A 27,558-nucleotide genomic window follows, 5' to 3' on the forward strand; every position below is an offset into this window, starting at 1 on the left:
ATGCTGCTTGATAGCACTGTTGATGACACCTCCTCATCAAAAGCAACTGATTACTTTGAAAGATCTTTGGAACTTCTTGGAGTTGGGAAACGTGCAATATAACTAAAAGTATTTATTCCATCCTACCTTGATTTCAGAAAGCCTCAGCAAGAACAAGGGATTGGGTTTTCAAGGTGGGTAATGAGTTAAGAAATGTCCTGGCTCAACATGCCCACTTTGGACCCAGGATGACATTGGGTCAGCTGTCTCCAGATACATTTCAGAGATAGCCACAGGGCTTTCTAAACACACAGGTTGTTTATTTTAAAGGCCTGCCTTGGTTCCCTAAGACTTTAATCCAGTTCTTTTGTGCGGTCTAACCCTCAACCCCCATCAGCCCCATCACCTGTGGTCTGTTATGTCCATGTTTACTAATACTCATTGCATCAATTCCTGTGTCCCTCTATCACCCACAACAACATAACGCTAACCAATAGCCCTTACTTTTTGCCCTCACACTCTCTAGATAAAATCACCTATTAACAATCACAGCCAAATCTCAAGAGGTATGTTCAGATTAAATAAAATGAAAACCATCATATTCATTCTTATAATAAATAACTTCCCATTCATGTAAGCCCACTTGAAGACCACAGGATATAGGAACAGAATTTGGCCATTCAGCCCATTGAGTCTGTTCCGTCATTTGATCATGGCTGAAGGGTTTCTCAACCCTCCTCTCCTGCCTTCTCATAACCTTTAATCCCTAACAAACATGAATCTATCTATAATCTCTGTCTTAAATACACTCAATAACTTGGCCTCCACAGCCCTCTGCAGCAATAGGTTCTACAAATTAACCACCCTCTGACTGAAGAAATCCCTCATCATCACATTTCTAAATGGTTGCACATCACTCTGAGGCTGTGTCCATGAGTCCCGGTCTCTCCTATTAGTGGAAATATGTTCCCCATATCCATTCTATCCTTGTCTCTCAGTATTCTATACATTTCAATCAGATTCCCTCTCATCCTTCGAGACTCCTTCAAATACAGACCAAAGTCTTCAACTATTCCTCATATAAGAAGCCCTCATCCCTGGGGTCATTATTGTGAACCTCTTCTGGACCCCCTGAACTAGAATTCCTAAGTCTCTTTGTGCTTAAGATTTCTGAAGCTATTCCCAGTTTAAAACATAGTCTCCACCACTATTCTTTCTACCAAAGTGAATAACCTCACACTTTCCCACATTGTATTCCATCTGCCACTTCTTTGCCAACTCTCCTAGCCTTTCCATGTCCCTCTGCAGCCTTCCTGCTTTTTCAACACTACCCATTCCTTTCCCTATCTATGTCATCTGTAAACCTAGCAACAACGCCTCAGTTCCTTGTCCACAGTGTTAATGTGTAACAGGAAATAACACTGAGCTCTGTGGAACTCCACTAGTCACCGGCTGCCATCCTGAAAAAGACTTTTTTTATTCCCAATCTCTGCCATCTGTGAGTCAGCTAATCCTCTATCCATGTTAGTAGTTTGCCCTAACACATAATTTATATCTTCCTCAGCAGTCTGGCACCTTGTCAGAGGCCTTCTGGAAATCCAAATAGGTCATGTCCGCTAGTTTTCCTTTGTCTAACTTGCTTGATTTGTTAAGCATGACCTCCCCTTGATGAAACCATGCTGATTCTGCCTTATTCTATCATGCGTTTCCAAGTGCATCGCAATCTCATCCTTAATAATGGACTCTAAAATCTTACCAATGACTGAGGTCAAGCTAACCAGCCTAGAATTGAAACGTTTAAAGCAATTTGAGTACTTTATCTTTTATAAGAAAAGGGACTTGTATTTAATCCACTTAAAGGCCAGTTTTCTTTTAATAATCTCTTTGAGCTATAAATCAAGTTGTGAATGAACAACTCCCCTGCTGGGATAATTATAGGTTGTAGAATGCACCAAGCACTATCACTGCATTTGAATAAAAGTGCTATTTTATTTGCTGGAGCCATTTTTTTTCATGTCTCACTGACACATGATGTTTACTTTTTTCAGATTTATCAGGCCTGAGTATGTCAACATTTTCAGGACTTGGGTTTCAACCTTCGCAATGGATATCTGTCTGACTGAGCACTGAGTTAACATAGTCTAGCTGAGTTTGGGTTTTCCTTGTACATGATCCATGTTCTCACCCCGCTTCCTGCTGGCCAAAATAGAATGTCAAAAATGGCACAGATTTCCAGATCCAGGTTCCATCTGCCATTGTTTTAGGTCTGTAATCTCTCCAAGGCTCTGTAAAAATCAGCCTATGATTTAAATAGCATGTGGATTTAAAGTAATTTTAACCTATTTAATTATTAGTCTGACTTTTATTAAAGTACCCAACATGTCCATTGCCAACTGAGGAAGTAGAATTAATTTATGTCATGCCTGGCAATACCCCTCAACCATAAAACCATAAGATGAAGGAGAAGAAGTGGGCCATTCACTTGTAGAGTCTACTCTTCCATTCAATAAGATCATGGCTGATCTAATAATACTCAATTCCACTCTCCTGCCTTACCTCCAAAATATTTGGTCCCCTTACTGACTCCAGCAATTTCCCGTATAGTCACACTTCTAACCCCATGTAAATGCCACAACCAATGTACATAAAGGGAATTTTTATGACATGGCAAATTATCATGATGGGCCTGTGTGGTATTGGGATTGATGCAAAAATGAATTGGATAATGAACTTTCAGGATAATGTGCAAAGGTTTGCAGTACTAGCATTTCGAAATAGCTACAACATCCACAACGGGCTGAATAACCTTTTTTTTCTTGTTGTGACACGCTGTGATTATTCATGCACCTCACATAATAACCTTATTAACCTTTACCACTTGTTCATACCTTGCACAATAGATTTCTTGTGTCTGAGTTCTTGTGCTCTCTGATCATGCTAGACCAGTCACGTTCTGTCATTCTCAGCAATATTTTCAGAAGAATCAAAAAGGACGAACAGTTCAAAGAATTGATTTTTCTTCTGAGTATAAACCACTGAACCTTCTGTCTCTCCATGGAGCGTGCAGACGGTTCTTGTCAGAAAGGAAATAATCAGTTTTGGCACAGCTTAAAAGAAAACAGAAAAAACATTTGGAATAAGCTTGTTAAGTTTTAAAAAATCCAAGAAAATAAGCATGTAATAGGATCAGCTTACACAAATTAGGAGCTGTAAATATTTAATTAAAAGAGGAATATGTAATTAAGACAGAGTTTCATCCTGTGTTTACTAAGTGTGGAAGTCATTGAAGTTACAGAAATGTAAGTTTGTCACTTTTACTATCACTAATGGCACCACATATATTTGGCTTTGTTCATTTATGTTGCCAACATAGTTTGTTTGGGATAAAGAAGGAGGTGATCTTCTAGTGTCGTGAAAAATAAGAATGATATTGTTTATTTGATGGGTTAAGGTAAGGGGGTGTTCAACTTGGTTGGCTGCCCAGTTGATTTGCAATGCAGACTGTTGCCACCAGTATTGGTTCAATTTATGTATTGGTTAAGGTCAGTGTGTAGACCCTGCCTTCTCAACCTGATCACTTGCATGAGGCATGGCGACCTCAGCTTAAACTCACCATTGGTTCCTTTGAATGAAAGAGCACCCTGTGGTCCTCTGGGAATATGGTGACTTGTGCTTTCTTTTTCCTTTTCTCTTTTGCTCTTTTTCTTTCTTCATTTTTTTCTCTTTAAAAGCATTTTTCAGTGTCTTCGAAAATATATTAATGTAGAATTAAATTTATTGCCACATGGTTATAAAAAGAAAGTGAAAAGTGCTTTTCTGCAAAGTGTCACCATGTTCTGACACTATCTTGAAACACTGAATATAACACAAAGTTTGACTGCAATAGAGTTCATCTTACCCCGTTCTTGTTGCCCTCTGCTGCTTCTCTATTTGCTGTTTGAAAACAGCCAGATCTCTGTAAAGGGCTTCAGGGTCTTGGTCACTGTCACCATCACTCCTGCAACTGCAGAGTCCAAGCTTGGAACCATGGGCCTAGTTTCATACTTCCTGCTCCACACCCAATGCTTCTCCAGATAGTGCTGCCGGCCATCGGTCATCGATCACTGGCTCTGGACTCCTCCACCAGTATCTCTGAGGCCTCTGTGCCAGAGCTGGAGCCTGGTACTGTGTGAGGCCTGGCTCCAAATGACTCAGCCAAGGGAAAAAAACCCAGAATAATTGATCGCCTTTACTACTGCTGATGCCGCTGTTGATCACCAGGGCGAGCAGCCTGTATTGCAGCTGCTGCTGTACAAGCTCAGAAGGCAAGGTTCACTCTCACGCTGCCGAAGACACCAAAAAATATATTTAAAGAGAAAAACAAGAAGGAAGAAAAAGAGCGAAAGTAAAAAGAGAAAAAGAAACAAAGTGAGCAGACGGAAGTGATTGAGCCCCAGACCAGGAGCCCGAATGCAGCTCTGCTATTCCCTCGCCATCTTGGTGATATATACTGCATTATAGTTATTAACTAATGTATATTACATCAACAATTGTTTTAGCAGGAGGAGGGATAGTGGTTTATAGTACCAGAAAAAAATGTAACTGCACATTTTTGGATCTTCTGTATAGAAAACAGTCATACAGTCCCTCACCTCTCAGTGTCTGCATTTTAATGATGAGACTTGGAGTTTCCCTAATTAAAGCTCTAAAGGAATCCAAACAATCCAGCAAATTGTTCCCTGTGGAGAAGGGTTCAAATACAAGGGAGCACCAACTGAAAATGAAGTATCAACATGGAGAGAGGTCAAATTCAACTTGTATACCCAGAGGCTTATTGTTCATACAATAGGTTACCAATGAAGCCCATTCAAGTGAATAACACCACAGTGTGTGAACAGCACCCATAAGTAGTATTTACTGTCATGGGATAAAGAGTTGGGGGAGATGACAAATAAAGAGTTAATTCTACCTTTGCTCAAAGAATAACTACTGAACATGTGTGGAAGGACCTGTGCCGTTGTTACAGAGAGGTGTGGTTAAGAGGAAGAACCTGAGAACAAAACAGTTAACAGGACCTAGAGGAGTATACATGAAAAGGGCAGGCAGTCAGCAGGACCTACAGGAACTGGCAAGTGAAGGGCCTGGAGATAAACAGTCAACAGCTTCTACAGAAGTGAGCAAGAAGAGACTCTGAGATGGGTAGTCAGAAACTGATGGATTAATTGCGAGTTATTTTCCTTTAGCATCCTGCTCTCTAGCCGAACTGTTAGTGAGCGCTTCTGTGGGCCTTTCCTCAATCTCATCAGGTCCAGCCTCCATCTGAAGATACAAGCCCCCTGATGAGGACTGCCCTCCTACAAAGCCCACCTATTGAGGAGTGCCCTCTGAACCTTAAGCACTTCTTGATAAGCCCTTTTTTTTTCAGGGATAGTAGTTTTTAGTGTGTTACTCACCCATTTGAATCTTCCTACTCATGATGTCAGGATGACAGTTCCGCACTTGCCTATCTTCTTCTGAAGTTTAAATTTCATTCTTTTTTGGGAACAAAACTTCTATTTTCCAAGATGCAGTGTTAATAAGGTGCACTTGGTGCCATATCAGTCTTTGGCCTCAGCTAAAGGAACATAGTGGTCTTGGTGGTCCTTATTCTCACCTTACTTTTGTCTAATTCATTAAAAATTGTTTTTTGGGAAGAAATCCAGTGATTGCCATAAGAGCCATCAAGTGAAATCTCAAACTGCACAGGAAATGCTAGAAAAAAAAACACATTTTCAGTGGAACCCCAATTTCCAACAAGAAGTAAACTTGTTCCACCCCAAGTGATCTGTTGCACGGGTTATGGAGTTTGGGGGATAATGGGGGAGAAGAGTGAACGAGCAATAGTTTTGGTTAAAGGACAGAGAGGATTTTTTGTGGCCCTTGAGATGACTCCAGTATGGTACAATGCTGCCTGGGTCAAAGGTGTCACAGATTGGGCTGTCGACATCCTTTTGGGGAATAGTAAAAGGGTGGAAAAATCCCCTCAGTTAAATGTCTGAAAACAAAGGATGGAATATGATGATTTCTTATGGGTCACCAGGTTTTCTATCCACAAAGCCAAATTTGTCAAGAATACACAATAAATGGGAATATACTGAGAGGGATGGATGAAGTGGGAGATCTTGGCATGTAAGTGCACAGGTCCATAAACGTAGCAGTCCAGGTAGATAAGATTATAAAGAAGGCATATGGAATGCTGTCCTTCATTGGCAGAGGTTTAGAATACAAAAGTAGGGATATAATGATGAAACTGTATAAGACACCTGTGAGGCCACGCTGGAGTATTATGTGGAGAGAAGATTTACTAGAATGTTAAAAATCACACAACAGCAGTTTATAGTCCAACAGGTTTATTTGGAAGCACTAGCTTTTGGAGCGCTGCTTCTTTATCAGTTAGCAGTGCTCTATAAGCTAGTGTCTTCAAATCAAACTGTTAAACTATAACCTGGTGTTGTGTGATTTTTACCTTTGTCCACCCCAGTCCAACACCGATTCCTCCACATCATGGCTACCGTCGACACTACTAGAATGTTGCCAGGCTGGAGAAATGTAGCTACGAGGAGGGATTGTTTTCCTTTGAACAGAGAAGGCTGAGGGCGGGGCAACATGATTGAGATGTACACAATAGTGAGGGATAAAAATCGAGTAGACAGGAGGAATCTGTTTTCCTTGGCAGAGAGTTCAACTTCAGGGGTCACAGATTCAAGCTAAGTGGCAGGAAGATTAGAAGGACATGAGGAAAAAACATTTTTAACGCAGAGGTTGGTGGGTGTCTGGAATTCACTGCCTGAGTTGATGGTGAAGTTACAGACCTAAATTATTTTAATAAGTACCTAGATCTGCACCTTAAGTGCTGTAAGCTGCAGGGCTATGAACCATGTTCAGGAAGCTGGGGTTAGAAGGGCAATCTGGGAGTGTTTGCATTGGCATAGACAAGATGAGCCAAATGGCCCTCTTTTGTGCTATTTCTATGATCTAAATTGGTGTCAAGCCTATATTAAGTTCAGATTGAAATAAAAATGGATTCAAGCCTTCGGAAAATGTACATGCTTCAGCATTTCATGGCATATGTGGCAGTTAGAAGTACTAATGATTGGAAATTTTATCAGGTCCCCAAAGACTTCTACTGAGATAAAGACAAACGATTGCAGCTTCTGGGGTGTCCTCATGGCTAACTACTTCGGTCCGTAAAGCAGAAAGCAAGGCTAATAGGATTTCTAGGGAACCATTACCATAGAGGCCCTATAGTTTTTTTTGTTTAAAAGCCTGGTTTTCTAGTAATTAGGTGTCATTAGGTCTTATCTCTTACCTCTATGAGATCTTTCTTTGCCTTTGTTCCAATGGTACTAGATTTCTTTTATGAGCAGCAGTTAGTTTACAGCACACATTAAACGGGTACCTTCATGATCAAAGTCACATGGTAAATTATTTGCAATCCAGAAAGCATCTGAACAGTTCCATATCTTGCAGTGTTTCACCTATTACTGTACTTAAGTATAAATGTGTATTCCCAATATTCAGTGCTGTGTACAGCCAATTATGTAATTTTGTAAACAAGTCATTGTTATGTTGCTAAGCTGAGTTACAGACAACTTTGGTCTTTGTACCTTTCCGGAAAAACAGAGTGTTATCAGCTACATGACTTACTTAACTAATGACCAGAAAAATAATACTTAAATATTTAATGCAGGAAGCTGATACAGCTTGGCTTGTGAATACGCACATAAAACATATATTAGAACATTTAGAGGAGAGTAAACACATTTTAATAATGACATCAGTTTGTATCTTTTTCAATTTGCAATTTTTGCTACCTATGTAACTAGCAGCATCTGATGTTCTTCAGAAAAGTTTCCAATTATATATTCCTCACAAGTACTCATTATATCAAAGCAGTTTTCATTATATCAAAGACAATCAGAGGATAGATAGGGTGGACAATGAAAGCCTTTTTCTTCGGATGGTGACATAGCTAACACGAGGGGACATAGCTTTAAATTGAAGATTGATAGATTTAGGACAGGTATTGGGGTAGTTTCTTCACTCAGAGTAGTAGGGGCATTGAACGGCCTGCCTGCAACACTAGTAGACTTGCTGACGTTAAGGGCATTTAAATGGGCATTGGATGAACATATAGATAATAATGGAATGGTGTAGTTAGATGGGCATCAGATTATTTTCACAGGTCGGCACAACATCGAGGGCCGAAGGGCCTGTACTGCACTGTAATGTTCTATGTTCTATGCTTTTCTTTAAAAAGGTGGTTTAGCTGTGTTCTTTGTTTTATAAACTGAGCCAGAGGATTATAGTATCACTATCACTGGATTAAAATCCTGGAATTCCCTCCCTAAGGACATTGTGGGTCTACCTAAACCACCATATACTACAGAAGTTCAAGAAGGCATCTCACCATCACCTTCTCAGGGGCAATTAGGAATGGGCAATAAATGCTGGCCCAGCCAGCGACATCCACATTCTATGAACAAATCCCAAAAAATCTGCTAATATTCTCCTCACTGTTTACGACATGTCCAAGAATATTACCATCTTCAAACTTTGAAGTTTTGCCTCCACTGCCCAATTTCAGATCATTAACAAACATCATGTTGATATTCTTTCCATATGCTTCATGTTGATTAGCATCTGCTGTATACTGGGTACAGTGTCCTGGCTTTTCAAGGCATCAAGCTCACAAGAGATCAAAGGTCCAAAATATAATCCTGGTATGCTAGAACTGAGTGAGAAACGATGCTCAGAATAATTTAATTTGCCTTTACTGATTTTTCCCTGAAGAGGCTGAAAATATACTTGCTTTTCTGGTATAAAGGAATGTTCATCTCTATCTATGTGAAATAAAGAAATACTTTGAATTTTGATTGCTCATAACATTCTTGAAGCAAAATTGTTTGATATAAGGAACCACTTTTGAGGGCACTGACTGCATGACAGCTACAATTTACCAAAGTCTTACATGCAGTGATGAAACAAATGGTCTTGTGATCAAATTAGATTGATACACGAACATAATCTGCCCATTACATCCTCCCCACCTTACCATTATCATCAAGCCGGGAGGATAAACTGTGGTTCAATGAAAAGTGCAAGAAACATGCCAGGCGTAGCACCAGTGTTATGGACGAGGCCAAACCATTCAAAACAATCTTAAGCAGGCAGCCCAGACCATAACTTTGCAACTTGCTTTCATAAGTGTACAGTGAAAATTACCTGGAGTAAGTACGCTAGGTTGACTACAACAGGCGGATTAAAACAGGCAAAATATGTAGTCACAAAGTTAAACAGTGAAACACAAAGAACAGAATAAAGAACCCCTACAGAACTCAGTCTACCCAAACTTGACTTAATTATGCTGTTCCGAATATACACAACAGCCCCAATAAGCAAACCCCCTTAAGAAACAGTAAAAATGGCACAAATGCTTATAGGTTGAAGTTAGAAGGGCAGAAAGAGAGCGAGCCTGTTTCTACTCAGCTGAACTCCTAACCAATTCTGGACTGAACTGCTCAGCTAGAGAGCTGGCCACTCCCCGTTCATTATACACATCACTTCTAAAACATGACCACTTTGGCCTAATGCCATATGTTTACATATAAACAAAAGGCCTGTCAAAATCCTTTCTCATCTCTGGACCAAACTAGTCACCTCAGAGCCGGGAGAGTTTTATGACCCCTCTGAAAAAAATCAAAGACACAGTATCGTTGAGAAAAGGCACAGCTTTTAGAAAAAAGGGACCAGCTTTGTGACACCAGTCATATCTAAAATTGAGGTGTCCACCTGGTGAAGCAACTAGACACTGGGCAATCTGTGTATCAAACAGTGTAACCAGTAAGTGGTAGACAGGGCTAAGTCAACAGATCAGATTGAAGCTCTGCAGTCCTACTTCATCTGGTTGTGAATGGTGACTTGGAAACAACTGGAGGAGGAGGAGTATCTATAAATACCTGCAGCTTAATGATGGGGGAACCCTTCACATTATTGCAAAAGATAAGGCTGAAATATTTGTAACAATCAAAAAAACCTTCAGGTGGTTTCACTGCAATAAAGTAGAACACATGAAGTCACAATGTTGGTGGTTTAAGAAAAGCACTGGGAAAACAGATGTGGTGAAACAAGATAAGTCAATGGGGTTTATTAACGGAAGTACCATTGAAAACTAAGAACTGCAGAAGAATGTACAGGCTGGTCAGGGATTGGTTAATAAGGAAGTACCAGATCTCTTTAAAGAATTTACTTATATGGATAAAGTTTAGTCATGTGCACCAGGAAGAGTAGGTAAAGAAATTAACATTTTAAGAGATCTCGGAGCAAGTCAATCTTTATGTGCTTTGTCAGGAGTATTGCCAGAAAAGGTGGTAATATATGGAATTCATGGTGAGAAAGGTAGTGCTCCATTGTATAGATGAGGTTGGAGAGTCTGGTAAAAAGTAGTGAAGTGGTGGTAGCATTAATAGAGAAATTCCTGCAATTACATCTTATCCATGGTAGTGATATTGCTGGATCACGGATGGGTGTGATGCTTACTGTGTTGAAAAGCCAGTGTAAAATCATGCAAATTAAATATTACAAGAAGTATATCCTGGGATTTTTTTCTAACTGTGTGATAACAAGACCACAAAGCCACAGATTGAAACAGGAGGAGAAACCAAAGAATAAACATAAGGGAGTTGAAGTTCAATTATCAGAAACTATATTTGTTCAATGGTTGAGGAAAAAACAAAAACAGGAGAGCACAAAGTGGATATTTTTAATTCAGAGAGGTTAGTTGAATTACAACAGAAAGATGAAAAAAAGCAGTTACGTCAGAAAACACACACAGAAAAAGAATTTAAGTGTATCCTAGGATATTACTATCTTAAAAATGAAGTCTTGATGAGAAAATGGAGACCATACAGATGAAAAATGGGCAGAAGTTCATCAAGAGCTACAGGGAGAGGCTGAACAGGCTGGGGCTGTTCTCTCTGGAGCGTCAAAGGCTGAGGGGTGACCTTATAGAGGTTTACAAAATTTTGAGGGGCATATATAGGATAAATAGACAAAGTCTTTTCTCTGGGGTCAGGGAGTCCAGAACTAGAGGGCAAAGGTTTAGGGTGAGAGGGGAAAGATATAAAAGAGACCTAAGGGACACCTTTTTCACGCAGAGGGTGGTACGTGTATGGAATGACTGCCAGAGGATGGTGGAGGCTGGTACAATTGTAACAATTAAGAGGCATTTGGATGGGTATATGAATAGGAAGGGTTTGGAGGGATATGGGCCGGGTGCTGGCAGGTGGGACAAGATTGGGTTGGGATATCTGGTCGGCATGGACGAGTTGGACCAAAGGGTCTGTTTCCATGCTGTACATCTCTAAGACTCTAAGTTGTAATACCAGTGGGTTGCAGAAAGGAGATGTTATGAGTAGCACTTGGGGTACCAGTAGGAAGTCATTTGGGAGTATGGAAAACTCAAGCCAAAATTCAAAAACATTTTTATTGTTCTGGACTGCATAGAGATGTGGTTGAATTTTGCCAGACAGGTATTAGGAACACCTCAATCAGTGATAAAACCAATGCCGTAAATATCTATTCTAGCATTAGAGAAACTTTTTACAAGAAAGTTAATTGATTGTATAAGATCCCCCACCCCCACCCCCAAATGAAAAGTGGTAAGTAATACTTGTTGACCATTATGGATATGTCTACGAGAATTCTGGAGACCATTCCACTACTCATTATCACAGCTGGAAGGATTATAGAAGAGTTACTGAAATGTTTTATTAGATATATACTACCCACAGAAATACTATAGTCAGATCAGGGGTCAAATTTTACATCAGAATTATTCATGAAAGTTGTGGATAGCTTTGGAATAAATCAATTTAAATCGATGGTATATCATCAAGAACCACAAGGAGCATTAGAACAGTGGCACCAAAGTTTATAAACCATGTTGAGCTTATTGTCAAGATTTTCCAGAGGATTAGGATAAAGGAATTCCATTTGTACATTAGAGATACACCTAATGAATCAACTAAATTCAGCCTATTTGAATTAGGTTTCGGGCATGAAGTGAAAAGACCACTGAAATCAATGAATGAAAAATTGATAAGAGTTCAGAGACCACACATTTTAGGGAAAGATTAAATGGAGTGGTGAGTTGGCCAGACAGCATTTGAAAGTAGCACGGTATGTGATACAGCAGGAAGCTGATTAGAAATCAAAAATTTGTAGTTTTGCGAGAGGAGATATAAGTATTTGTATTACCACCAGTGGTAGGTGAAACTTTAAAAGTGAGGTTAACTGGGCCTTATCAAATCGGCAGGAGATTGAGTGAGGTGAATTATTTGATAAAAATGGCAGATAGAAGGAAAACTACGATGAGTGTGTTGTATGTTTATGCTCAAGTGGGATTTTGAGAAGGAAGGAAAGCAAAAGGATAATGTGATACTTGTTAGCAGCATCCTTTTAGATTTAATTCTCTAAAATTCAAAACAAAATTGAAAGCATGCTCAAAGACAATATAATCAAAGTAAATTATAATGAATAGAGCTCACCCATAGTTATGGTGCCAAAACCAGATGGAACCCATCTTTTAAATATTGATTACTGAAAAATTAATGTAGTTACAAAAGCTGATACATATCCTATTCCATGGCTGAAATACTGTATTGAGAAGGTAAGACAAGCAACTTATATTTTGAAGCTAGAGTTACTTAAGGGATACTGACAGGTACCTTTATCCGAGAGAACGAAGGAAGTTTTGGCTTTCATAACAGTAAATGGATTTTGCCAGTTTAAAGTGATGCCATTTGGTATGAAAAATACACTAGCTACATTTCAAAGACAAATCAATAAAATCATTTCAGGATTACTCAATTGTGCAGTATCCATAGATGATCTGATGATTTTCAATCAAATGAAAGAAACATATTTTCCATTTAGCAAAATTGTTTGATTGACTTCAAAAGGCAGGCTTGCTGACAAACCTGACAAAAAGTGAATTTGCAAAAGTCCAAGCCATGTTCCCAGGTTATATCATTGGACATGAACAGATGGCCCCACATGATGTGAAAACAAAAGTTAGTGGGGACTTTTCTATACCATCGATGAAGAGGGTAGTACTACAATTCCTGGCAGACTTTTAATTGAAAATTCATGCTAAATGTTAGCAGTATGGTTTTTCCGCTGACTGACTTGTTGAAGGAGTGCAGAACCTTTCTGTGGATGGAGGAATGTCAGAAGGCATTCAACAATCTGAAAACTGTGTTGACCACCACCCCAGTGTTAAGCACACCTAAGTATGCAAAGCTACTCAAGAAGGCTATTGATGCGAATGATGTGGGTGTTGGTGTTCTGTACTCTTGCAAGCAGATGACGAGAAGGGAGAAAGACCTATTGGGTATTTTTCCAGAAAATTGAATATTCATCAACAGAAATATTCCACAATTGAGTGATCTTGAGTTTGGTGTTGGCAGTGCAACATTTCAACATTTATGTGCTACATTTTGGAAAGGCAAATCTGAACCAGACTTAATGATAAAGTCCTGGTGAGCATTGCTGAACAAAGAGACCTTGGAGTGCACATACATAGTTCCTTGAAAGTGGAGTCCTAGGTAGACAGGATAGTAAACAAGGTGTTTGGTATGCTGGAGATGGGAGGCGAAAGTGAGGGCTACAGATGCTGGAGATCAGAGCCAAGATTAGAATGGTGCAGGAAAAGCACAGCAGATTAAGCAGCATCTGGGGAGCAGGAAAATTGATGTTTCGGGCAGGAGCCCTTCACCAGGAATGATTCATGTTTCAGCTATACAGAACATTGGTTAGGTCACTTTTGGAATATTTAATGCAATTCTGGTGACCCTGCTATAGGAAAGATGTTGTGAAACTTGAAAGAGTTCAGAAAAGATTTACAACGATCTTGCCAGGGTTGGAGGGCTTGAACTGTTGGGGGGAGGCTGAATAGGCAGCAGCTATTTTCCCTGGAGTGTCTGAGGCTGAAGGGTGAGCCTATGAAGGTTTATAAGATCATGAGGGGCATGGGTAGAGTGAATAGCCAAGCTCCTTTCCTGGGGTGGGGGATTCCAAAACTAGAGGGAATAGGTTTAAGGTGAGAGGGGAATTATTTAAAAGGGACCTAAGTGGCAACTTTTTTCATGTAGAAGGTGGTGTGTGTATGGAATGAGCTGCCAGAGGAAGTGGTGGAGGCTAGCACAATTACAACATTTAAAATGTATCTGGATGGGCATATGATTAGGAAGGATTTAGAGAAATGTGGCCCAAAGGACGAGATTAATTTAGGATATCTGGTCAGCATGGACAAGTTGTGCTGAAGGGTCTGTTTCCATGCCATACATCTCTATGTTGCTAGTGATGTATCTGAGACAATTGTATATACTGATCATAAGACCATAAGACCATAAGACATAGGAGTGGAAGTAAGGCCATTCGGCCCATCGAGTCCACTCCGCCATTCAATCATGGCTGATGCGCATTTCAGCTCCACTTACCAGCGTTCTCCCCGTAGCCCTTAATTCCTCTAGACAACAAGAATCTATCAATCTCGGCCTTGAAGACATTTAGCATCCCGGCTTCCACTGCACTTCGTGGCAATGAATTCCACAGGCCCACCACTCTCTGGCTGAAGAAATGTCTCCGCATTTCTGTTCTGAAATGACCCCCTCTAATTCTAAGGCTATGTCCACGGGTCCTAGTCTCCTCGTTTAACTGAAACAATTTCCTAGCATCCACCTTTTCCAAGCCATGTATTATTTTGTACATCTCTATTAAGTCTCCCCTTAATCTTCTAAACTCCAACGAATACAATCCCAGTATCCTCAGCCGTTCCTCATATGTTAGACCTGTCATTCCAGGGATCATCCGTGTGAATCTCCGCTGGACACGTTCCAGTGCCAGTATGTCCTTCCTGAGGTGTGGGGACCAAAACTGGACACAGTACTCCAAATGGGGCCTAACCAGAGCTTTATAAAGTCTTAGTAGTACATCTCTGCTTTTATATTCCAACCCTCTTGAGATAAGAGACAACATTGCATTCGCTTTCTTAATCACGGACTCAACCTGCATGTTTACCTTTAGAGAATCCTCGACTAGCACTCCCAGATCCCTTTGTGCTTTGGCTTTATTAATTTTCTCACCATTTAGAAAGTAGTCTATGCTTTTATTCTTTTTGCCAAAGTGCAAGACCTCGCACTTGCTCACGTTAAATTCCATCAGCCATTTCCTGGACCACTCTCCCAACCTGTCTAGATCCTTCTGTAGTCTCCCCACTTCCTCAGTACTACCTGCCTGTCCACCTAACTTCGTATCATCGGCAAACTTCGCTAGAATGCCCCCGGTTCCCTCATCCAAATCATTAATATATAATGCGAACAGCTGTGGCCCCAGCACCAAACCCTGCGGGACACCGCTCGTCACTGGCTGCCATTCTGAAAAAGAACCTTTTATCCCAACTCTCTGCCTTCTGTTAGACAGCCAATCCTCAATCCATCCCAGCAGCTCACCTCGAACACCATGGGCCCTCACCATGCTCAGCAGCCTCCCATGATCATAACCCTTTAACATTTTTTGGAAAAAATTAAAGATAAAATACAAGACTTTTTTGTTTCAACCATTTAATTTGAAAGTTATACACATTACAGGACAAGAGAACTTAATTACTAGTGTGCTATCACAACTTTGATGAAGAAAGATAAAGGTGTTTAGTGGCCAAAAAAGGACCAATTGAAATGCATTGTACTATTGAATGTTTGCATGCTTAGAGTCAGTGAAATATGTATGCATTATATTGAACAAATAGCATAAGTTTTTAAAAATGAAGCCATCTTTCTACATTGAGAGATTTTTTTTAAGGGGGAATGCAATGATGCTATGGCTTTAAGAGGTGTAGTTTGTCTTTTCTTTTGAAAAGAGGTTTAGAGTCATAGTTGGTGAGTATCTATTCAAATCCAATAAATTTAATCGCTTGTGAGGCCTTTGTTTATTTTTCATTTAGAACAATAGAAGCTGTATGACTAGGTGGAGTCAGGCTCCCACAGATCTGGGGTTTTAATTTAGCTTTCAGTAGTTGTTGGGGTTTTGAATTTTGCTGTGGGAGCTGATACATTTCTCTGTTATAGCAAAAAGGTGGAGTTTACTCTGCCAGAATTTTCTCTTGGTGTTCTTTTCTCCTGGACTGGAGAAACATTGCATGTGAGATAATCTATTTTACTGAATTTGCCTTTACCAATGGTGTGCTTATGGAATGTTACTACATTGGAATGGTTGCTGTTTAGTTGAATAATCTGTTATTCTGTTAAGTTTTACAATAGAGTTAAAGTAATTCTGTTCAAATACACATGTTAAATACTTGGGCTAAGATAACTGTATAGCTGGTGCACATGCATTAACTGAATCCTGTCAATGGGAACAACAGATAATTTTGGGCAAAATCTTTTGTTTTGGCAGCCACACATTTAATCAACATTTTAAAATTTATGGATCTGTGGGAAAAATTAAGAACCAATGGGCATTCCAATTCAGAATGTTAGATTATTGAGGATCCAGTAGAATCTTTTTAGCAATATTATGGAATCCTAAAGAATTCACCCTTCTTCAAATAAACGTGGTAGCATCATGTGCAGTGACTGAGTGATGATGGTGATTTGAGAATTGTTGATCTTTTAAGGCAATAGCTGCAGTCTGGGAGGTCAAAAATAGAAGAATGCATTTTCAAATTTTAAATAATTTTGGGATGTGAGCCTTGTTGACAATACTGGCCTTTATTGCCCATTCACATCTGCTCTGAGAAGTTGGTAGTGGACTTAGTTGTTAAACCACTGTAAAGAGTTGAATGGTACATTAAGAGCCAGCCACATAGTTCCAGGATTGGGTCATGTATCAACCAAAGTGAGCAAGGATGACATGCATCCTTTGCTAAAGGTCAATCAGTGAACAAGCTGCATTTCTGCAACAAGCCAATAGTCCAATAGTCACTTTTTCTGATATCAACATTTTATTCCCAGAACTTTGAAATAACTGCACTGCAATGTAAATTTAAACACGGTGAATTGTTAGTCCAGTTTTCTCAATTGCTAATCGAGGCACATAATCACTATGCTACCCTTCTCTTGTAGAGAACATACTTATCACAAAAAGGAGCAGATGGAGAGAATAAAATACTGAATCTCAGGCTCTTTTTGACATTGTTCCATTATTTCTGCAGCTATTGCCTTAAAAGATTCAAGTAAAATAAATGAGACCACTTTTCTCAGAGACATCTAAATTTTACAATTAAATGACCTCCAGCAAGAAGAGTCATTAGATGAAGCAGAATTAGAAAGCAGTGTGTCAGGCATTCATAGCCCCTGGAGCAGATGGATTTACAGTGCAGTTCTACATGGGATTTTTATTGAAATTTGACTTGTTATTAATTAGAGCTCACAAAGAAATGTTCCAGGATAGGGCTTTGTCTGGCAACCCAGGGATTAGTCATGGTCTCAGTTCTACTTAAGAAAAACGACGACCCTCTACAATGTAATAGCTGCTGCCCTTTTCAATTGTTTAATGTGAATTATAGAATCTGGTGGCATCTGCACGCTTAACAGAATCAGACCATGCAAAGATTACAATTCATAATAAGCCCCTTTCTTTCCATATTGTTTTTTTCAAATTCAGACTCCAGAAGAACTGGAGGATGATTCAGACTTTGAACAAGAAGACTATGATGTCCGGAGCCGAACAAGTGTTCAGACCGAGGATGACCAGCTTATTGCAGGGCAAAGCGCACGGGTGAGTTTGTCTGATTTGATGTTTTTTGTGTTACATTTCTTCTTATTAAATGGAATTGAGAAGTTGTGCTGGGAATGTGATCACATTTTAATCAATTAATGCCAACTCATAATGTTGTCTGTATCTGCTGGTTATGAAGAAGACCCGCATATTTTATTTGAGAGCGGATTGACATAACAGCATTGAGTTCTGCCAGCTCCATACCACTCTCTGGGCAGGCAAAGTAAAGCTATAAGCAAACATTATTTCACATAAGCATAACAGCTGAATTAAACTTGTGTCTGTTCTCAAGTAATGCATTCCAGACCCAAACAACTTGGTCCATGAGAAAGCCTTCCTCATATTGTTTTTGGTTTTTCTTTGCTAAATACTTTAAACCTGTGCCCTCTCATTCTTAGCTGTTTCACCAGTGGGAACAGTATCTCCCTGTGTGCTCTTGTCATGGACAGTGACCTTCAATGTGGCAACTCATTGCATCCCTTTATCCCTTTATCGACCTTGCTAGCTACATCCTCAAATAACTAATGAATTTGTCAAACACCATTTCATTTCCTTAAAGCCATGTTGACTCTGCCTATTTGGATTATGATTTTCTCATTGTCCTCTTATTACCTCCTTAATATTTAACGATATTGATAATTCTAACAGTTTTCCAGTGGCAGACAATAGACCAGTTGGCTCATTTTCCTACTTTCTGTGTCCCTCCTTTCTTGATTTTCTTTTAACAGACAAATAACACAATATTCAGCTTACAGTACATTTATGGTTTTAAATCCTCTCGGACCTTTCCAGAATCTAATGAATTTTGTAAGATTACAAACAATGCATTCATTATCTCTGCAGTCACTTCCTTTAAGACTGTTTCTCCCAATTTGTGGTGAAGTTCCACAATATTTTACAATTCCAGACAAGATACCCCAAATTATTAAGCTCCCAGGTGACCCTAACAAGCTCTCCTTTTTTATTTACCCACCATGTTGGTTGATTGCAAGAAGGTTGATTTAAAAAGGATCCCTTCCCTTGTGGAAATCTTTCTCTCAGATTCAAATAAATTTATGAAGTAGTTGAACCAGGCTTTCTTTAATTGGCAAAATGGTGAGTTTATTAGTTACAGAGAAAATGATATAAAAAAAATTAAAAGTGATAAACACATCAGTCCTTGAATCATTGTGAAGGAACTTTTGGCCTTCTCAATGCAATATATGCTTGACGAGAGTAGTGAAAAAATCCATAAGTGTCTTGTGCTGTTTCTATACTGTCTTTCCTTCCATCTATTTTCCTGTTCCATTTTAGCCAACCAAGTCTTCATACCCTTGTTTTTGCCTTAACTTCAGTTTAAGACATGAATTTCACACCCAAACTAATGATTAGATTCCATGCAGCGTGGAAACAGGCTCTTCAGCCCAACAAGTCCACACCGACTCTCCGAAGAGTAGCCCATCCCCCTGACTAATGCACCTAACACTATAGGCATTTTAGCATGGCCAATTCACCTAACCTGCACATCCTTTGGAATGTGGAACGAAATTGGAGCACCCGGAGAAAACCCACGCAGACACGATGTGCAAATTCCACACATACAGTCATCCACGGCCAGATTCGAGCCTGGGTCCTGGCGCTGTAAGGTCGCAGTGCTAACCACCGAGCCACTGTGCCACCTCAAATGCTTATCTAGAGTAGCTTTTAATATGATGTATTTAATTGATCTGTTGCTTCACACATTACCAGGTCTAGAACAGCCTGTTCAGATTAGAATGGTGCTGGAAACGCTCAGCAGGTCAGGCAGCATCTGAGGAGCAGGAAAATCGACGTTTCGGGCAAAAGCCCTTCATCAGGCTTTTGTCTGAAATGTCGATTCTCCTGCTCCTCAGATGCTGCCTGGCCTGCTGTGCTTTTCCAGCACCACTCTAATCTTGACTTATTCCTTATGAAGGGCTTTTGCCCGAAACGTCGATTTCGAAGCTCCTTGGACGCTGCCTGAACTGCTGTGCTCTTCCAGCACCACTAATCCAGAATTTGATCTCCGGCATCTGCAGTCCTCACTTTCGCCTCGAACAGCCTGTTCCCTAGTTGTTTCCAAACAATATTTGTTGAAAGAATATATTTTCTAAACTCAGCCTACAAACAACCTTTGCCAATTTGATTCATTCAATCTTTGTGAAATTTATAATCTCCCATGCTTATTGTAGTATTTTCTTAAAATCTTCCATTATTTCTTGATTTATATTTCGTTCTGAAATTTGGCTATTGTTGGCCGATCTACAAATCATTCCCACAATTGACTTCTTGTCTTTACAATTTATTATCTCCAACCAAATTGATTCTATGGAAAATTTCTTTTTCAGGATAGGCTTTTCCATAGCACTATCCAAAGAATCAGAGAGGAATGTATCCCCATAAAGCGTGGCAGCTCCACAATCATTTAACATTCTAAAGAGTGTTTATTGGCTGGAGAAATAACTACTCTGTAATCCCGGCAGTGTCAGTGGCAGCAATGATTAGGACTGAAGTTACAAGCAGTTCCCAGGTTATATGTCCTCGAGTCCAGGACCAGGAAATTAATCGGGGGTTGGGAGGGGGGTGGGGGGAGAGAGAGAGTGAGTGTGTGTGTGTCTGTGTGTGTGTGTGTGTGTGTGTGTATGTATATGTGTGTATAGGAAATTGCACCAATGAGGGAGCAGATCTTGTGACCTTCGAAATGGACAGGAAAGCTAATGTGGAAAGAGGCCCCTTGGCAGAAGAGATCCTAGGCCACCCTAGGTCTTGCCCGTTACCTCCCACATGTAAAACTGAGGACAGTTTAAGGATGGCAGGGAGAATCCCAGACCTGAAAGTCCACCCCCTACCTGAAAATACACAGGTTAAAGATCATGAAAAATCGCTATGTACCTTTGTGATCCTTCTAACCAGAATCATTTCTCAATGCTGTGCCAATCTCACCCTTTATTACAGAGACACTGCCTCCTTTTCTTTTCTTCTTAGGAATGCAAACTATCAAACAGTGTCAAATATACAGGACCCAGCTGTGGTCAGTTTGCAGCCATTTCTTTGTAATGCCTAGCTTACCATGTTTGTTAAGCTATTTGTATTCTCAGGTCATCATGGCGCTCGCTTAGCTCAGTTGGCTGGACAGCTAGTTTGTAATGTAGAGTGATACGCTCAGTGTTAGGTTCATTTCCTGCACCAACGTGAAGTCCTCTTGTTCTTCAACATCTCCTGTTGCCTGAAATGTGATAACCCTCAAGTCAAACCACCACCAATTGTCACATGTTTCCTCGAATGAGAGAGCAGCCCTTTGGCCTGATCGGACTATGGTGACTTTAGTTTATCAGTTCACTCAACTTATTAGGAATGCTGTGTGCATTTGAATAAAGAGTCTTAATTCTGTCCTTTTTTTATTTTTCCTGAGTCTCATCAAACTGGCTCACTAATATTCATTTGTTATAGCAATTGAATAACTCATGTGACAGTCAGCTGTTTGGAATTTTGAAAGCACAGTCCAGAGCAGTTGTAATAAAGTTGTAAGTGGTGCAAAGCTGAAGCACTCAGAAACAAATTTCCTGAGGTGCTTTCATAACACTTGCCAAATATCAAACTGTTAATTCAGCAACTTAATTCCCCAGTTAACATATAATGCAGTTTCTGCGTCAATATAAAAATCCATGACACATTTTTCATAATCTGTATTAAACCTGAAGCATAATTTGATGATAGTGCTGACTTTCATGCAACAGACCTTTTTTTTGTAAAAGTGGTATTTCGTTTATAAATCTATAACTGCTTCACCACACTGGGTCTCTGAGAGTGTTTAGGTTGTATCTATTATACTATGTCAGATGTCAAATCTGAAAGGAAGGAACTTGCCAGAGTTTCTTTTCAATTACTTGACTGTAACAAGTGGGCAAAGCTTCTTTGCATGCAGCTGCCGAACTCCTACTCCTTCCCACCTAAAAGATAAGGATAGCAGGCACGGAGAACCATAAGATATATGAGCAAAAGTAGGCCATTCAGCCTATCGAGTCTGCTCTGCCATTAAATGAGATCTTTGCTGAGCTGATGACTTTCCTGCCTTTTCCCCATCACCCTTGATTCCCTTATTGATTAATAACCCGTCTGTTTTAACTGTGGATATACTTAATCACTTAGAACAACAGCCTTCTATGGTAAAGAATTCCATAGTTCCACCACCTTCTAAGAGAAGAAATCCCTCTTCCTCATCTCTTAAATATTTAACCCATTATTCTGAGATTTCGCCCTCTGGTACTAGACTCACCCACAAGGGAAAACAACTTTTCTCGTCTACCTTGTCATGTCCCCCATAAGAAACTTGTGTGTTAGAGTAAGATTGTCTTTCATTCTTCTTTATCCCAATGTGTACAGACCCAATCTACACAATCTCTCCCTATAAGAGTGTTTATTCGCTGGAGAAATAACTAGTCTGTAGTCCCGGCAGTGTCAGTGAAAGCAGTGATTAGGACTAGAGTTACAAGCAGTTCCCAGGTTCTATGTGCTGGAGGCCAAGACCAGGAGATAAATTAGAGACAGAGAGGGAGAGTGAGAGTGTGTGTGTGTGAGAGAGAGAGACACACACAAACAGTCGGACAGAATGTATGTGTGTGTGTATTGGAGATCACACCAGTGGGGGAGCAGATCTTGTGACATAGAACATAGAACATAGAAGAATACAGCGCAGTACAGGCCCTTTGGCCCTCGATGTTGCGCCGATCCAAGCCCACCGAACCTACACTAGCCCACTATCCTCCATATAGTTAGGAGTCTTTTACAGGCCTCCCAATAGTCCTAGAAACGTAGAAGAAAGGATAGGGAAAGTGATTCAGGAGATGAGTGACAGTAATAGGGTGGTGGTTATGGGGGACTTTAACTTTCCTGATATTGATTGGGAAAGCTATAGCTCAAGTTCGTTAGATGGGTCAGTGTTTGTTCAATGTGTGCAGGAGAGTTTCCTGACACAATATGTAGACAGGCCAACAAGAGGTGAGGCCATACTGGATTTGGTTCTGGGTAATGAACCAGGCCAGGTGTTAGAATTAGAGGTAGGTGAGCACTTTGGGGATAGTGACCATAATTCGGTGATTTTTACTCTCGTGATGGAGAGGGATAAGTGTGTACTACAGGGCAAGAGTTATAGCTGGGGTCAGGGAAATTATGATGCGGTGAGGCATGACTTAGGATGTGTGGCCTGGAAAAGTAGACTCCAAGGCAAGAGTGTAAATGATATGTGGAGCTTGTTCAAGGAGCAACTATTGAGTGTCCTTGATAATTATGTACCTGTCAGGCAGGGAGGAAAGGGTCGTGCGAGGGAGCCGTGGTTTAATAAGGAATTGGAATCCCTTGTTAAATGGAAGAGGGCGGCCTATCTCAAGATGAGACGTGAAGGTTCAATTGGGGCGATTGAGAGTTATAGGGTAGCCAGGAAGGACCTGAAGAGAGAGTTAAGAGCAGCAAGGAGGGGACATGAAAGGTCCTTAGTCGGTAGGGTTAGGGAAAACCCTAAGGCTTTCTATAGGTATGTTAGGAATAAAAGAATGACTAGGGTAGGAATAGGTCCAGTCAAGGATAGTAGTGGGAAGTTGCGTGTGGAGGCGGAAGAGATTGGGGAGACACTGAATGAATACTTTTCTTCAGTATTTACTCAGGAACAGGGCATCGTCGTCGATGTGAATACTGAGTCACAAATAAGTAGAATGGATGGCTTTGAGGTATGTAGAGAAGAGGTGTTGGAAATCCTGGAAAAGGTGAAAATAGATAAGTCCCCTGGGCCTGATGGCATTTATCCTAGGATTCTCTGGGAAGCAAGGGAGGAGATTGCAGAGCCATTGGCCTTGATTTTTATGTCCTCTTTGTCTACAGGAGTAGTGCCAGAAGACTGGAGGATAGCAAATGTGGTTCCCTTGTTCAAAAGGGGAGTAGGGATAACCCTAGTAACTATAGGCCGGTGAGTCTCACTTCTGTTGTGGGCAAAGTCTTAGAGAGAATTGTAAGGGATAGGATTTATGCACATCTGGATAGGAATAATGTGATCAAGGATAGTCAGCATGGTTTTGTGAAGGGCAGGTCGTGCCTCACAAACCTTATTGAATTCTTTGAAAAGATGACGAAGGAGGTTGATGAGGGGAAAGCGGTAGATGTGGTATATATGGATTTTAGTAAGGTGTTTGATAAGGTTCCCCATGGTAGGCTACTGCAGAAAATACGGAGATATGGCATTGAGGGTGAGTTGGAGGTTTGGATTAGGAATTGGCTGGATGGAAGAAGACAGAGGGTAGTAGTTGATGGCAAAGTTTCTTCATGGAGTGCCGTCACTAGCGATGTTCTGCAAGGATCTGTTTTGGGACCATTGCTGTTTGTCATTTTTATAAATGACCTGGAAGAGGGGTTAGAAGGTTGGGTGAGCAAGTTTGCGGATGATACGAAAGTCGGAGGAGTTGTTGACAGTGAGGAAGGATGTGGCAGGTTACAGCAGGATATAGAGAAGCTGCAGAGCTGGGCAGAAAGATGGCAAATGGAATTCAATGTAGCTAAATGTGAGGTGATTCACTTTGGGAAGAATAACAAAAAGATGGGGTACTGGGCTAATGGTCGGATACTTGGTAGTGTGGATGAGCAGAGGGATCTTGGTGTCCATGTACACAGATCTCTGAAAGTTGCCACCCAGGTAAATAGTGCGGTGAGGAAGGCATATGGCGTACTGGCTTTTATTGGTAGAGGAATTGAGTTCCGGAGTCCTGAGGTCTTGATGCAGTTGTATAAAACTCTGGTGCGGCCGCATCTGGAATATTGTGTGCAGTTTTGGTCGCCATACTATAGGAAGGATGTGGAGGCACTGGAACGGGTGCAGAGGAGGTTTACCAGGATGTTGCCTGGTATGGAAGGAAGATCGTATGAGGATAGACTGAGACACTTGGGGCTGTTTTCATTAGAGAAAAGAAGGCTTAGGGGTGACTTGATTGAGGTGTACAAGATGATTAGGGGGTTAGATAGGGTTGATAGTGTGAACCTTTTCCCGCGTATGGAGTCGGGTATTACAAGGGGGCATAGCTTTAAATTAAGGGGGGGTAGATATAGGACTGAAGTTAGGGGTAGGTTCTTCACTCAGCGAGTCGTAAGTTCATGGAATGCCCTGCCAGCAGCAGTGGTGGACTCTCCCTCTTTATGGGCATTTAAGCGGGCATTGGATAGGTATATGGAGGATAGTGGGTTAGTATAGGTTAGGTGGGCTTGGATCGGCGCAACATCGAGGGCCAAAGGGCCTGTACTGCGCTGTATTCTTCTATGTTCTATGTTCTATGTTCTATGTTATATGCCTATCCAATGCACGTTTAAATGCCCATAATGAAGGAGAGTCCACCACTGCTACTGGCAGGGCATTCCATGAACTCACGACTCGCTGAGTAAAGAATCTACCCCTAACATCTGTCCTATACCTACCTCCCCTTAATTTAAAGCTATGCCCCCTTGTAATAGCTGACTCCATATGTGGAAAAAGATTCTCACTGTCGACCCTATCTAAACCCCTAATCATCTTGTACACCTCTATCAAGTCACCCCTAAACCTTCTTTTCTCCAATGAAAACAGCCCCAAGTGCCTCAGCCTTTCCTCATACGATCTTCCTACCATACCAGGCAACATCCTGGTAAACCTCCTCTGCACCCGTTCCAGTGCCTCCACATCCTTCCTATAGTATGGGGACCAAAACTGCACACAATACTCCAGATGCGGCCGCACCAGATTCTTATACAACTGCAACATTACCTCAGTACTCCGGAACTCAATTCCTCTACCAATAAAAGCCAGTACGCCATATGCCTTCTTCACCGCACTATTTACCTGGGTGGCAACTTTCAAAGATTTGTGTACATGGACACCAAGATCTTTCTGCTCATCCACACTACCAAGTATCCGACCGTTAGCCCAGTACCCCATCTTTTTATTACTCTTACCAAAATGAATCACCTCACACTTAGCCACATTGAACTCCATTTGCCACCTTTCTGCCCAGTTCTGCAGCTTATCAATATCCCGCTGTAACCTGCCACATCCTTCCTCACTGTCTACCACTCCTCCGACTTTCGTATCATCCGCAAACTTGCTCACCCAACCTTCTAACCCCTCCTCCAGGTCATTTATAAAAATGACAAACAGCAATGGTCCCAAAACAGATCCTTGCGGAACACCGCTAGTGACAGCACTCCAAGATGAACCTTTGCCATCAACTACTACCCTCTGTCTTCTTCCAGCCAGCCAACTCCTAATCCAAACCTCCAACTCACCCTCAATGCCATACCTCCGTATTTTTTGCAGTAGTCTACCATGGGGAACCTTATCAAACGCCTTACTAAAATCCATATACACCACATCTACTGCTTTCCCCTCGTCCACCTCCTTAGTCACCTTCTCAAAGAATTCAATAAGGTTTGTGAGGCACGACCTGCCCTTCACAAAACCATGCTGACTATCCTTGATCACATTATTCCTATCCAGATGTTCATAAATCCTATCCCTTACAATTCTCTCTAAGATTTTACCCACAACAGAAGTGAGACTCACCGGCCTATAGTTACTAGGGTTATCACTACTCCCCTTCTTAAACAAGGGAACCACATTTGCTAGCCTCCAATCTTCTGGCACTACTCCTGTAGACAACGAGGACATAAAAATCAAGGCCAATGGCTCTGCAATCTCCTCCCTTGCTTCCCAGAGAATCCTAGGATAAATGCCATCAGGCCCAGGGGACTTATCTATTTTCACCCTTTCCAGGATTTCCAACACCTCTTCTCTACATACCTCAAAGCCATCCATTCTACTTAATTGTGACTCGGTACTCACATCGACAACAATGTCCTGTTCCTGAGTGAATACTGACGAAAAGTATTCATTCAGTGTCTCCCCAATCTCTTCAGCCTCCACACGCAACTTCCCACTACTATCCTTGACTGGACCTATTCCTACCCTAGTCATTCTTTTATTCCTGACATACCTATAGAAAGCCTTAGGGTTTTCCCTAATCCTACCAACTAAGGACCTTTCATGTCCCCTCCTTGCTGCTCTTAGCTCTCTCTTCAGGTCCTTCCTGGCTACCTTATAACTCTCAATCGCCCCAATTGAACCTTCACGCCTCATCTTTACATAGGCCGCCCTCTTCCATTTAACAAGGGATTCTAATTCCTTATTAAACCACGGCTCCCTCACACGACCCTTTCCTCCCTGCCTGACGGGTACATACTTATCAAGGACACTCAATAGTTGCTCCTTGAACAAGCTCCACATATCAATTACACCCTTGCCTTGAAGCTTACTTTTCCAGGCCACACATCCTAAGTCATGCCTCACCGCATCATAGTTTCCCTGCCCCCAGCTATAACTCTTGCCCTGTAGTGCACTCTTATCTCTCTCCATCACTAGAGTAAAAGTCACCGAATTGTGGTCACTGTCCCCAAAGTGCTCACCTACCTCTAATTCTAACACCTGGCCTGGTTCATTACCCAGAACCAAATCCAGTATGGCCTCACCTCTTGTTGGCCTATCTACATATTGTGTCAGGAAACCCTCCTGCACACATTGGACAAACACTGACCCATCTAACGAACTTGAGCTATAGCTTTCCCAATCAATATCAGGAAAGTTAAAGTCCCCCATAACAACCACCCTATTACTTTCACTCTTCTCTTGAATCATCCTCGCAATCCTTTCTTCTACGTTTCTAGGACTATTAGGGGGCCTGTTAAAAACTCCTAACAGGGTGACCTCACCTTTCCTATTCC

The 27,558-nt window shown here is 41.0% G+C and overlaps 1 protein-coding gene across 2 annotated transcripts in view; it reads left to right on the plus strand.

Moving 5' to 3' along the window:
- Positions 1-27,558, plus strand: part of ctnna2 (catenin (cadherin-associated protein), alpha 2) — a 1,293,121-nt gene that overhangs the window by 1,054,121 nt on the left and 211,442 nt on the right. For both annotated transcript variants that reach the window (XM_087995417.1, XM_087995450.1), the window contains one exon: positions 17,662-17,775. In XM_087995417.1, the coding sequence (XP_087851543.1) occupies positions 17,662-17,775 (114 nt within the window). The remainder of the gene's footprint in view (positions 1-17,661; positions 17,776-27,558) is intronic.

This window comes from Chiloscyllium plagiosum, unplaced genomic scaffold (assembly GCF_037043375.1).
Source record: "Chiloscyllium plagiosum isolate Xiang-an unplaced genomic scaffold, Cpla_swu_hap1 HiC_scaffold_1, whole genome shotgun sequence".
Taxonomy (NCBI): Eukaryota; Metazoa; Chordata; class Chondrichthyes; order Orectolobiformes; family Hemiscylliidae; genus Chiloscyllium; species Chiloscyllium plagiosum.